Source organism: Nerophis lumbriciformis, linkage group LG22, assembly GCF_033978685.3.
Source record: "Nerophis lumbriciformis linkage group LG22, RoL_Nlum_v2.1, whole genome shotgun sequence".
NCBI classification, from domain to species: Eukaryota; Metazoa; Chordata; class Actinopteri; order Syngnathiformes; family Syngnathidae; genus Nerophis; species Nerophis lumbriciformis.
In genome coordinates this window covers 26,988,745-27,001,539 of record NC_084569.2, presented here as the reverse complement: position 1 = coordinate 27,001,539, position 12,795 = coordinate 26,988,745, and the positions used below count along the sequence as shown (strand labels likewise).

The 12,795-nt window shown below is 40.3% G+C and overlaps 1 protein-coding gene across 2 annotated transcripts in view; it reads right to left on the bottom strand.

Annotated features, from left to right (window-relative positions):
- Positions 1-12,795, bottom strand: part of LOC133615155 (microtubule-associated serine/threonine-protein kinase 1-like) — a 137,546-nt gene that overhangs the window by 47,084 nt on the left and 77,667 nt on the right. For both annotated transcript variants that reach the window (XM_061973531.1, XM_072915703.1), the window contains one exon: positions 6,890-7,099. In XM_061973531.1, the coding sequence (XP_061829515.1) occupies positions 6,890-7,099 (210 nt within the window). The remainder of the gene's footprint in view (positions 1-6,889; positions 7,100-12,795) is intronic.

Genomic DNA, 12,795 nt, shown 5'->3' with positions numbered 1-12,795 from the left:
TGCTTGTGCTTAGTGGCCTCCAAGTTATTTTAATTGGTACATGGTGTAATGGTAAGTGTAGCCATAGAGGGCAGTCACACATAAAACATAGATGTGGACTGCAGGTTGACGCCTGTTCAATAAATGACGCAAGTCATGTAAGCAAGCAACACCAACACCAATTGAGAATATAGAACATTACACACGGCGCCCAAAAATGTGTCAAAATGTTTTAGTACGACTTTGGTAAGCTACAGAGCCACGCCGCTTGATGGATTGTCGGAGCATTTCGGCTACCGTAGTCAGACGTACTGTGCTTCAACATACGGTACCAACTTTTCTTACCTATTGGTAACGTGCTGATGTGTATTTGGGATCTGTATAAGTCCCGAAAATGTGCCCGTGTCCACCATTGTAGTCTGCGCCGTAGTCAATAAACACCTCCGACATCAAATTATGTTGGCAATTTCATTGAAAAAAAATTCAGTGTTTTTAAATTAAAATTATACACTGAATTTTTATACACACAATTGTTTTACACTGAATATTTTTAAACTGAATATTTTATACACAAATTTTTCATATTTTTTTTTTACACTGAATTTTTTTTTACACTGAATATTTTTACACTGAATATTTTATAAACACATTTTTTGTACACTGTTATTTTATACACTAAAGTTTTTTTTACAACACTGAATTTTTATCATTGCATTTTTTATACTGAATTTATTTACACTGAATTTATCACACTGAATTTTCTTTACACTGAATCTTTTTTTTTACACCAAATTCTTATACACTGATTTTTATGTACTGAATTTTTTTTTACACTTTATTATTTTACACTGAATTCTTATACACTGATTTTTATGCACTGAATTTTTTTTACGCACATTTTTTTTTACACTGAATTTTTTAGGATGATAAGTCAGTCACACATAAAACATACATGTGGACTGCAGGTTGACGCCTGTCCAATAAATGACGCTAGCAAGTACGCGTAAGAGAGCAACACCAAAAACTTTGATGTTTCTTTGAGAATAAAGAACATTACACACGGTGCTCAAAAATCCGTCAAAATGTTTTAGTGCGACTTTGGTGAGCTACCGAGCCACACCGCTTGATGGATTGTTGGAGCATTTCAGCTACCGTAGTCAGACGTACTGTGCTTCAACATACGGGTACCAACTTTTCTTACCTATTGGTACCTGCTGATGTGTATTTGGGATCTGTATAAGTCCCGAAAATGTGCACGTGTCCACCATTGTAGTCCGCGCCATAGTCAATAAGCACCTCCTACATCAAATTATGCTGGCAATTTCTTTGAAAAATTTTTAAACTGAATATTTTATACACTAATTTTTCTTTTTTTTTACACTGAATTTTTATACACAATTTTTTTTTTACACTGAATATTTTATAAACACATTTTTTATACACTGTTATTTTATACACTAAAGTTTTTTACACTTAATTTTTTTTACACAGAATTTTCTTTACACTGAATTTTTTTTACACCAAATTCTTATACACTGAATTCATATGTACTGATTTTTTTAGGCTGAATTTTTTTACACTGAATTTATTACACTGAATTTTCTTTACACTAAATTCATATACACTTATTTTAAGCACTGAATTTTTTTTACTCATAATCTATTTTTACACTGAATTGTTTTGAGTGATAAGTGTGGCCAGTAGATGGCAGTCACACATTTGGACTGCAGGTTGACACTTTGTTCAATAAATGAAACTAGCAAATACGCGTAAGCAAGCAACACCAAAAACGTAGATGTTTCTTTGAGAATATAGAACATTACACACGGCGCTCAAAAATCCGTCAAAATGTTTTAGTGCGACTTTGGTGAGCTACCGAGCCGCACCCTTTGATGGATTGTCAGAGCATTTCGGCTATCGTAGTCAGACGTGTGCTTCAACATACGGATGGCAACTTTTCTTACCTATTGGTACCTGCTGATGTGTATTTGGGATCTGCATAAGTCCCAAAAATGTGTGCGCGTCCGCCATTGTAGTCCGCGCCGGAGTCAATAAGCACCTCCTTTTTCTCTGTCCTCTTGTTGTGGGGCAGACTGGCTCGTACATGCCCATGCATCCTCCGCTGTTGCCATTTCTAATACAAAGTAGTGTAGAGTTCTAACTTATATCTTTTAGTAGACTCGCTATGGAAGCGCTATAAACTACCGGTACAACAAAGATGACGGCGAGAAGACGCTGTCGAAGTGGAGGCACGTAAATGAGACCGCCTACAAAAGCGGCTTGAAGATGGTCTGTAAAACATCATCTATGCAACATCTTGACCAAAGAACCACCATGACATGTTATGTAAACCACAAGGAAGTGTTTACATGTAGAAAAATAAAATCCTAATACGTCCACTTGAATGCGCCTTATAATCTGGTGCGCCTTTTGTATGAAAACAGACCCGAATGCACCTGTTGATCGAAAGTGCGCCTCATAATCCGGTGCACTTTACTGTCCGAAAAATAGGTTATTCCATTAGGAAATAATGAAAATTAAATTATTCCGTTCCAGACACTCCAAAATATTAACATTTTTTAGACCATAAATAGAGTTTTACATGCAGAAAACAATGTCAAATATACTGTATTTATACAGACCGATGAAATGGATAAATGCACATTCAACAACTTTTTCCTGCGTTGAAGACTCTTGGCGGCGATTAAAGACAGAAGTAGTACTTTTCTATGCCTTCTTTATTGAATTCAGTTGTATTTCCCACCTTCTTTATCAAAGTGCTGGCACTGACCGTTTGCTCACACAACATTGTTTACCTCACAGCACAACACGTCACACTGTCGTGACACAAGAGGTCGGGGGAAAAATATTGTTATGGCAATATCTCGAGTTTCTAATTGTATGAATTCTTCATCACTCCAAGCACAGTTGTAAGTTTTACAATATAACTAAAACAATTCTTACTTACTAAAGCGACCCATGTGCGATGTCTGTAGGAGCGTTTTTCATATTTGCACGTGCTATTGTAATGTAATGACGCCAGCGTCGTTAGTATTAGCTAATATGCTAACACGTTTAGGAGTGTTTGTGTTAGTATTATTAACTTACATTCATTTTGTATTGTTTCAGTTTCACAAATTCCTCAGTAAATTCACCAAAACGTCACCGTGGAGTTATTGAGTCTGTTTAGCTGATTGGAGAGTTAGCTTCCGCAGCTAGTGGGTCCATGACGATGACTTCTGTTTTGTTTGATCGGCCGTTTTACTGCCATCTTACAGACAATGTTTGGAAACAATTGAGGTATGTAAATAAAAATTTACAGAATATTTTCGTAAATCAATCAATCAATCAATCAATCAATGTTTATTTATATAGCCCTAAATCACAAGTGTCTCAAAGGGCTGCACAAGCCACAACGACATCCTCGGTACAGAGCCCACATACCACATTGTATATATCTAATATATGGAAATATTTAGTTTTTTCCTTTAAAATGTTGTGGGTGCGGCTTATATACTGGTGGGTTCTATAGTCTGGAAAATACTGTATGTTCCTTTCTTTTTTGTTGTCTTTAATGTTAATAGGGATATAATGTTACACAGAGGTGTAAATATAACAATTTCATAGACACATGATACTATTTATAGTCGCGGTGGGGAGTGTGTGTTTTCTTCTTCCTTGAGGGGGCGTAATAGAAAATAACTGAGCAGTATGGTGCGTTCAGTGACACTCTGGAAACACGGACCCTAACATGACTATTACGGAGCGATTGAATCATCGGCGTGTGTTGTTGGCGTGGAGCGGGGGTCGTGCACTCGTCAAGCGTTTACCTTATCAGCTTGACTTGTGGCGAGCGAAAAATGGTAGTTAAAGAGAAAGGCGTGTTAATGCAGCTGGGACCAACTAATGCGGTGCATCAGTCACTTTTATTGCCATTATTGATCCATGGAGGCGACTGGTCGTGTACACACATCAGGAAATCACGAGGGAAAGCCGACCAATCACAGCCTTGCTCAATAGCACCTGCTTTAATCACTCTAGTGCGGGGGTCGGCAACCCAAAACGTTGAAAGAGCCATATTGGACCAAAAATACAAAAAACAATCCTGTCTGGAGCCGCAAAAAATGAAAAGCCGTATATAAGTCTTATAATGAAGGCACCACATGACCTAAGTGTCTATATTAGCTTACTATCAAAATGACTTTAAAAGTCTTATATACCGTATTTTTCGGAGTATAAGTCGCACCTGCCGAAAATGCATAATAAAGAAGGAAAAAAACATTATGCAACTTTCATAAACTATGAAAAAAACTGCGACTTATAGTCTGAAAAATACGGTAAGTGTTATAATGAAGGCAACACATGATGTAAGTGTCTATATTAGCTATATTAGCCTACTATCAAAATGACTTTAAAAGTCTTATATAAGTGTAATAATGCATCAGCAGACTGGACTGGAAGGACAACTGCAAAGCTGTTTACAAGAAAGGTATGAGCAGACTCTTTTTCTTGAGGAAGCTTAGGTCCTTTAATGTGTGCAGCAAGCTGTTGGAGGTATTTTATCAGTCTGTTGTGGCCAGTGTCCTGTACTTTGCAGTGGTTTGTTGGGGGGAGCAGCACCAGCAAAAAGGACTCACACCGGATTGATAAACTGATCCGGAAAGCCGGCCAAACTATTGGCACGCAGTTGGAGGCGTTTGTGTCAGTGAGGGACAGGAGGACACTGGACAAACTGCTGGCCATCATGTACAATCCTGCCCACCCACTCCACCTGACAATTGAGTGACAGCGGAGCTCATACTCCAACAGACTTCTTCAGCTTCCTTCCCGCACTGTGCGATTCAAGAACTCCTTCATTCCCCACTCCATCCAGCTGTATAATCGCTCGCCATACAGCAATAGATGATATCTGTCTATTACCTGACACCTTCTATGTCAGCTACTTCTCTTTGTTTTTAATGTATATTTTCTATTTTCTGCTGGATCAACTCTCTATTTTATGCTGCTGCTGTCATATATACTGTAATATTGTACATGGTAATTGTTATATACTGTATATATGTTATATACATAATATAATGTATCTGTATATATAATATACTGTACACATATTACTTATATATTCGTATATATGTTATATTTTATATCGCTCGTTTTAGTCTATTTATACCTGCATTGTCCTTTCCATCCTTACACTTTCCATCATTGTAACTGAGCTACTGTGTTGAACAATTTCCCTTGTGGATCATTAAAGTTTGTCTAAGTCTAAGTCTAATGACAACAACACATGATGTAAGTGTCTATATTAGTTGTATTAGCCTACTATCAAAATGACTTTAAAAGTCTTATATAAGTGTTATAATGAAGGCAACACATGATGTGTCTATATTAGCCTACTATCAAAATGACTTTAAAAGTCTTATATAAGTGTTATAATGAAGACACCACGTGATGTAAGTGTCTATATCAGTTATATTAGCCTACTATCAAAATGACTTTAAAAGTCTTATATAAGTCTTATAATGAAGGCAACACATGATGTAAGTGTCTATATTAACTTTATTAGCCTACTATCAAAATGACTTTAAAAGTCTTATATAAGTGTTATAATGAAGACAACACATGATGTAAGTGTCTATATCAGTTATGCTAGCCTACTATCAAAATGACTTTAAAAGTCTTATATAAGTCTTATAATGAAGACAACACATGACATATTAGCTATATTAGCCTACTATCAAAATGACTACATGTCGCAGGCTGACGCAAATCTTCGTTGACAGAAATGTTGAAATTTAATATTTATTCTACACATTTTTACAACATTAGAAAACATTAGTACAACTTCTCAGAGGGTGTGATCACTCCTGGAAATGACTGTCTTAGAATGGCCAAAGGTAAAGATGTGTGTGTCCAAGTTAAAGGAAACGTCTTCTTCTAAAAACAACTATCTGAAATGCAGCCAATATTACATGATTCCTGAGCGCGGCCACGGCTGCTGCTCACTGCTCCCCTCACCTCCCAAGGGATGGAACTAGGGGATGGGTCAAATGCAGAGAGTAATTTCACCACACCTAGTGTGTGTGTGTGTGTGTGTGTGTGTGTGTGTGTGTGTGTGTGTGTGCGTGCGTGTGTGTGTGTGTGTGTGTGTGACTATCAGTGGTACTTTAACTTAACTTAATATATGTCATGAGACATGCAAATATAAATTATATACAAAGAGGATAAAAGTAAAGGAAATTCAATGAGCTCAAATATACCTACAAATGAGGCATAATGATGCAATATGTACATACAGCTGGCCTAAATAGCATGTTAGCATTGATTAGCTTGCAGTCATGCAGTGACCAAATATGCCTGATTAGCACTCCAACAAGTCAATAACGTCAACAAAGCTCACCTTTGTGCATTCACACACAGTCTAAAACGTTTGGTGGACAAAATGACACAAAGAAGGAGTGGAAGATTTTACATGGAAACAAACTGTTGCGTCACAGTCCACACTATGGTGGGTTCAAGAACCGCCAAAATTAGTTGGACAAAACGATGTTCACCAAATACTCTCATTAGTGAAGCATACACACAAACATATTAATCAGTGGGTTTTCTTACAATTGGGAAGGTTTGTGTCATGTTTGTCCTCAAACAAAAAATCTCGTTACCTTGCGTAATGACAATAAAGCTGATTCTGATTCTTGATTCTGATACTAAAACAAAAAAATTATTTTCCTCCATCTTTTTACATTTTCAATCCTTTTTTTAAAAATGCTCCAGGGAGCCCACTAAGGCGGCACTAAAGAGCCGCGGGTTGCTGACCCCCGCTCGAGTGCATTTCAGTCTACACAAAATTCTGCTCCCTTGATTGGTTGATATTTGGTTGATTTTTGATGTCTTTATGGTTTCCACTTACATCATGAAGGAGCTTCTCCAGGTTTTCCTGCAGCTCGAAAAAGTAGACGGACGTGATGAGTCCCTCGCATGACTTGGCCAAGCAGTCTCGGGAGAGCTCGGCGATCTGGTGGTGGATGAAGCTGAGGACTCCGTCAGCCAGCGGTAGAACGTTCTCAGGAGAGTACACCTGGATGAAGTCGGCCAGCCTGCCCTCCATCTGTGCCCTGGCCTCGTGGAGGAGAGAGATGTACGCGTAGTCAAACCAACATGAACCCTTTTTTAGGCCATTTTTAGAACATGGTCAAAGTACTGTAGGTAAGGTTGTATTTTTTGCCTCATTCCTGTGAGAATCCTGCGTATAACGATCAAACCTTGTTTAATACATGTAGACCAGTAGAGGGTGACAATGCTAATAGTGGTAAGTCACATACAATGTTTGGTGTGTGAATGTGTAAACATTTGTTGTTTGTTGTGCGAATATATTAACACTAAACCTTCTATTTGATTTTTGTATAATACACAATAGACATTTATGTACAAAACCCAAAACCAGTGAAGTTGGCACGTTGTGTACTTGGTAAATAAAAACTGAATAAATTGATTTGCAAATCCTTTTCAACCTACATTCAATTGAATAGACTGCAAAGACAAGATATTTAATGTTCCAACTGAGAAACTTTTTTTTTTTTTTTTACAAATAAGTCTCTTTTGTGGTATTTTAGGCTTCATATTGCGCCACACATTTGCAATGGGAGACAGGTCTGGACTACAGGCAGGCCAGTCTAGTACCCGCACTATTTTACTAAGAAGCCACGCTGTTGTAACACGTGGCTTGGCATTGTCTTGCTGAAATAAGCAGGGGCGTCTATGATAACGTTGCCTGGATGACAACATGCAGTATGTTGCTCCAAAACCTGTATGTACCGTTCACATTAATGGTGCCTTCACAGATGTGTAAGTTACCCATGCTTTGGGCACTAATACACCCCCATACCATCACAGATGCTGGCTTTTCAACTTTGCGCCTATAACAATCCGGATGGTTCTTTTCCTCTTTGTCCTGGAGGACACGACGTCCACAGTTTCCAAAAACAATTTGAAATGTGGACTCGTCAGACCACAGAACACTTTTACACTTTGCATCAGTCCATCTTAGATGGACTTTGCATAGTACAGTTTTAACTTCCACTTACCGATGTAGCGACGAACAGTAGTTACTGACTGTGGTTTTCTGAAGTTTTCCTGAGCCCATGTGGTGATATCCTTTACACACTAATGTCACTTTTTGACGGAGTACTGCCTGAGGGATCGAAGATCCATATTATCATCGCTTACTTGCAGTGATTTCTCCAGATTCTCTGAACCTTTTGATGATATTGCGGACCGTAGATGGTGAAATTCCTAAATTCTTTGCAATAGCTGGTTGAGAAATGTGGTTTTTAAACTGTTGGAAAATTTACTCACGCATTTGTTCACAAAGTGGTGACCCTCGCCCCATCCTTGTTTGTGAATGACTGAGCATTTCATGGAATCTGCTTTTATACCCAATCATGGCACCCACCTGTTCCCAATTAGCCTGTTCACCTGTGGGATGTTCCAAATAAGTGTTTGATGAGCATTCCTCAACTTTCTCATTCTTTTTTGCCACTTGTGCCAGCTTTTTTGAAACATGTTGCAGGCATCAAATTCCAAATGTTCAATTAAATATAGGTTGAAAAGGATTTGCAAATCATTGTATTCTGTTTTTATTTACCATTTACACAACGTGCCAACTTCACTGGTTTTGGGTTTTGTAAAATACACCCATTTTCTACCGCTTGTCCCTTTATTGATGTAAAATACACAATAGACTTTTTTTGATGTAAAATACACAATGGACGTTATACTTGTGTAATGTTTATTTTATGTTCAAACCTAAATGAAGGAAGAAGTATAAATAAATAAAATAAAGGAAGGAAAATAATTCAAAAGAAGGAACATCAATCCTCAACAAAAACTGGAGCTTCTGTTTCTTCATAGTGTTAACTATCTGCACACGCTGGAAACGAGTAGTGAGGGCAGAATAATGAATGTATTGAGAGTGCAGTTTGAAAGCAGATGTGTTTACTATGTAAGTAAGTAAAGAAATATAACGTGCGGGGCACTTTCCGACCAAACATCCACATTTCCATGTCTGGCCCCTGAGCCCTTGGGCTCTCGAAACTGCGGCCCTCTTTATGATGTAGTTGAATAGCCCTGACGTATATGGTCGACCGCTTTTGTTGACATAAGATTTGAGGCCCAAAGGGACTATTTATTCGTACAATTGGTCCGTTTATGTACGACATGTCAAATTTCACGTCACTTCTATCATGACCAAAATGATCACTAGTATTGTTAAATGTGCTCAAAAAGTACTTATACACACACTGAAATCTTTTGACCATTTTTTATGTTTTTTTAATAACTAAAAAAAATATACACTCTGTTAAAAAAAACACAATTTTGCATGTTTTGGGTTTCTTGTGCTTCACTGATAGTGTTTAGTCTTTATTGGCTAAGCTTTTATTGTTTTAAATATTGGTTTGCACTGTTGCACTTAAAGATGTATTTCAATAAAAAGTGCAGAACAAATAAAATCTATTATCTATAATTTTTGGCGGGCATTGTGGCGTCCTCCTCTGGTCAGCAGTACTTAAACGCACCGTAAAAACACCTCTTTGGCGTATTCCTCTGTTGCAAGGTTCAATGTGCACAATTGAATATCTTAGCTGCTCGGACAACATTGTGTTTGTATAAATTTACATATGTTGTTACCTTATGGGGAAAGACGTTAATGTCGCTTGTTTACATGCTAGCATCCAAGCTCGCGAGATGGCGCCAGAGAGTCTGTGAGTTTATCGAATTTCCGTTATCAAAAAGTTCACATACCCCTGATCTAAAGTATTAGGATCTCTCGAAATAAAAATATAAACAAAGTTAAGTTAGTAAACTAAAAGTAAAAACAATACTAACGTATGAATTCATAAATTAAAAAAAGTACAATAACAATAATAAACACTGTTTATATGTGTAACTAAATATTATTATTTTTGTACAGGCATAATTTTTGACACACTAGATTATGCAGATACACAATTGTAGGGTTATTATTATTACTATTATTAATGTAGTCTTAAAGGGGGGAAAAAACAGTAAAAATGTAAGAAAGAAGAGCAAACAAACTAACTAATAATGAATATTAAAATACTCAGTCACCTACAATACAAAGCTGGCACAATTTTCCTGTATCTTTTTTTATCATTTAAAAAAATATATATATATCAAAATCTCACACCTGTGATCCAAAATATTAGAAGCTCTCAAAATGGAAATAAAATATACTTTTGTTTATATTTATATTAGTCAATCAAAAAACAAAAATAATTCTAACTTATGTTTTAATTATTTAAACAATTAGAGCAACAATAATAAACACTGTTAAATGTGTAACTAAATATTAACATTTTCATACAGGCAGAATTTTTGACACACTAAGTTATGCAATTACACAATTCTATTATTATTATTATTACTATTATATTCTTACAGGGGAAAAAACAACAGTAAAAATGTGAGAAAAAGGAGCAAAACAATTAGAATATAATGAGAAAAAGCTGAAATGTTCTAACTAATAATAAATAATGTATTCATTCACCTATAATACATAGATGACCCAATTGTTTTGTGTCTACATGTTAGGGTTGTCTCCATACCAATATTTTGGTACCGGTACCAAAGTGTATTTTGATTTTTTTCTAAATAAAGGGCACCACAAAAAATATTGGGTACATTAAACAACAGGTGAGGGATCAGACAAAGAGCAGCTCGAAGACCTCTATGAAGAACACTAACAAAGGACCCAGATTTCCCTCGCCCGGACGCGGGTCACCGGGGCCCCCCTCTGGAGCCAGGCCCGGAGGTGGGGCACGATGGCGAGCGCCTGGTGGCCGGGCCTGTCCCCATGGGGCCCGGCCGGGCACAGCCCGAAGAGGCAACGTGGGTCCCCCCTCCAATGGGCTCACCACCCATAGCAGGGGCCATAGAGGTCGGGTGCAGTTTGAGCTGGGCGGCAGCCGAGGGCAGGGCACTTGGCGGTCCGATCCTCGGATACATAAGCTGGCTCTTGGGACGTGGAACGTCACCTCGCTGGGTGGGAAGGAGCCTGAGCTAGAGCGTGAGGTGGAGAAGTTCCGGCTAGATATAGTCGGACTCACTTCGACGCACAGCAAGGGCTCTGGAACCACTTCTCTTGAGAGGGGCTGGACTCTCTTCCACTCTGGCGTTGCCGGCAGTGAGAGGCGACGGGCTGGGGTGGCAATTCTTGTTGCCCCTCGGCTCAAAGCCTGCACGTTGGAGTTCAACTCGGTGGACGAGAGGGTAGCCTCCCTCCGCCTTCGGGTGGGGGGACGGGTCCTGACTGTTGTTTGCGTTTACGCGCCAAACGGCAGCTCAGAGTACCCACCCTTTTTGGATTCACTCGAGGGAGTACTGGAGAGTGCTCCCCCGGGTGATTCCCTCGTTCTACTGGGGGACTTCAACGCTCATGTTGGCAGCGACAGTGAAACCTGGAGAGGTGTGATTGGGAAGAATGGCCGCCCGGATCTGAACCCGAGTGGTGTTCTGTTATTGGACTTTTGTGCTCGTCACAGATTGTCGATAACAAACACCATGTTCAAACATAAGGGTGTCCATATGTGCACTTGGCACCAGGACACCCTAGGCCGCAGTTCCATGATCGACTTTGTAGTTGTGTCATCGGATTTGCGGTCTCATGTTTTGGACACTCGGTTGAAGAGAGGGGCGGAGCTTTCTACCGATCACCACCTGGTGGTGAGTTGGCTGCGATGGTGGGGGCGGATGCCGGACAGACCTGGCAGGCCCAAACGCATTGTGAGGGTTTGCTGGGAACGCCTGGCAGAGTCTCCTGTCAGAGAGAGTTTCAATTCCCACCTCCGGAAGAACTTTGAAAATGTCACGAGGGAGGCGCTGGACATTGAGTCCGAGTGGACGATGTTCCGTGCCTCTGTTGTCGAGGCGGCCGATTGGAGCTGTGGCCGCAAAGTGGTTGGTGCCTGTCGTGGCGGTAATCCTAGAACCCGTTGGTGGACGCCGGCGGTGAGGGATGCCGTCAGGCTGAAGAAGGAGTCCTATCGGGTTCTTTTGGCTCATGGGACTCCTGAGGCAGCAGACAGGTACCGACAGGCCAAGCGGTGTGCGGCTTCAGCGGTCGCGGAGGCAAAAACTCGGACATGGGAGGAGTTCGGGGAGGCCATGGAAAAAGACTTCCGGACGGCTTCGAAGCAATTCTGGACCACCATCCGCCGCCTCAGGAAGGGGAAGCAGTGCAGTGTCAACACCGTGTATGGTGGGGATGGTGCCCTGCTGACCTCGACTGCGGATGGTGTGGATCGGTGGAGAGAATACTTCGAAGACCTCCTCAATCCTACCAGCACGTCTTCCTATGAGGAAGCAGGGCCTGGGGAATCTGTGGTGGGCTCTCCTATTTCTGGGGCTGAGGTTGCCGAGGTAGTTAAAAAGCTCCTCGGTGGCAAGGCCCCGGGGGTGGATGAGATCCGCCCGGAGTTCCTTAAGGCTCTGGATGTTGTGGGGCTGTCTTGGTTGACAAGACTCTGCAACATCGCGTGGACATCGGGGGCGGTACCTCTGGATTGGCAGACCGGGGTGGTGGTTCCTCTCTTTAAGAAGGGGAACCGGAGGGTGTGTTCCAACTATCGTGGGATCACACTCCTCAGCCTTCCCGGTAAGGTCTATTCAGGTGTACTGGAGAGGAGGCTACGCCGGATAGTCGAACCTCGGATTCAGGAGGAACAGTGTGGTTTTCGTCCTGGTCGTGGAACTGTGGACCAGCTCTATACTCTCGGCAGGGTCCTTGAGGGTGCATGG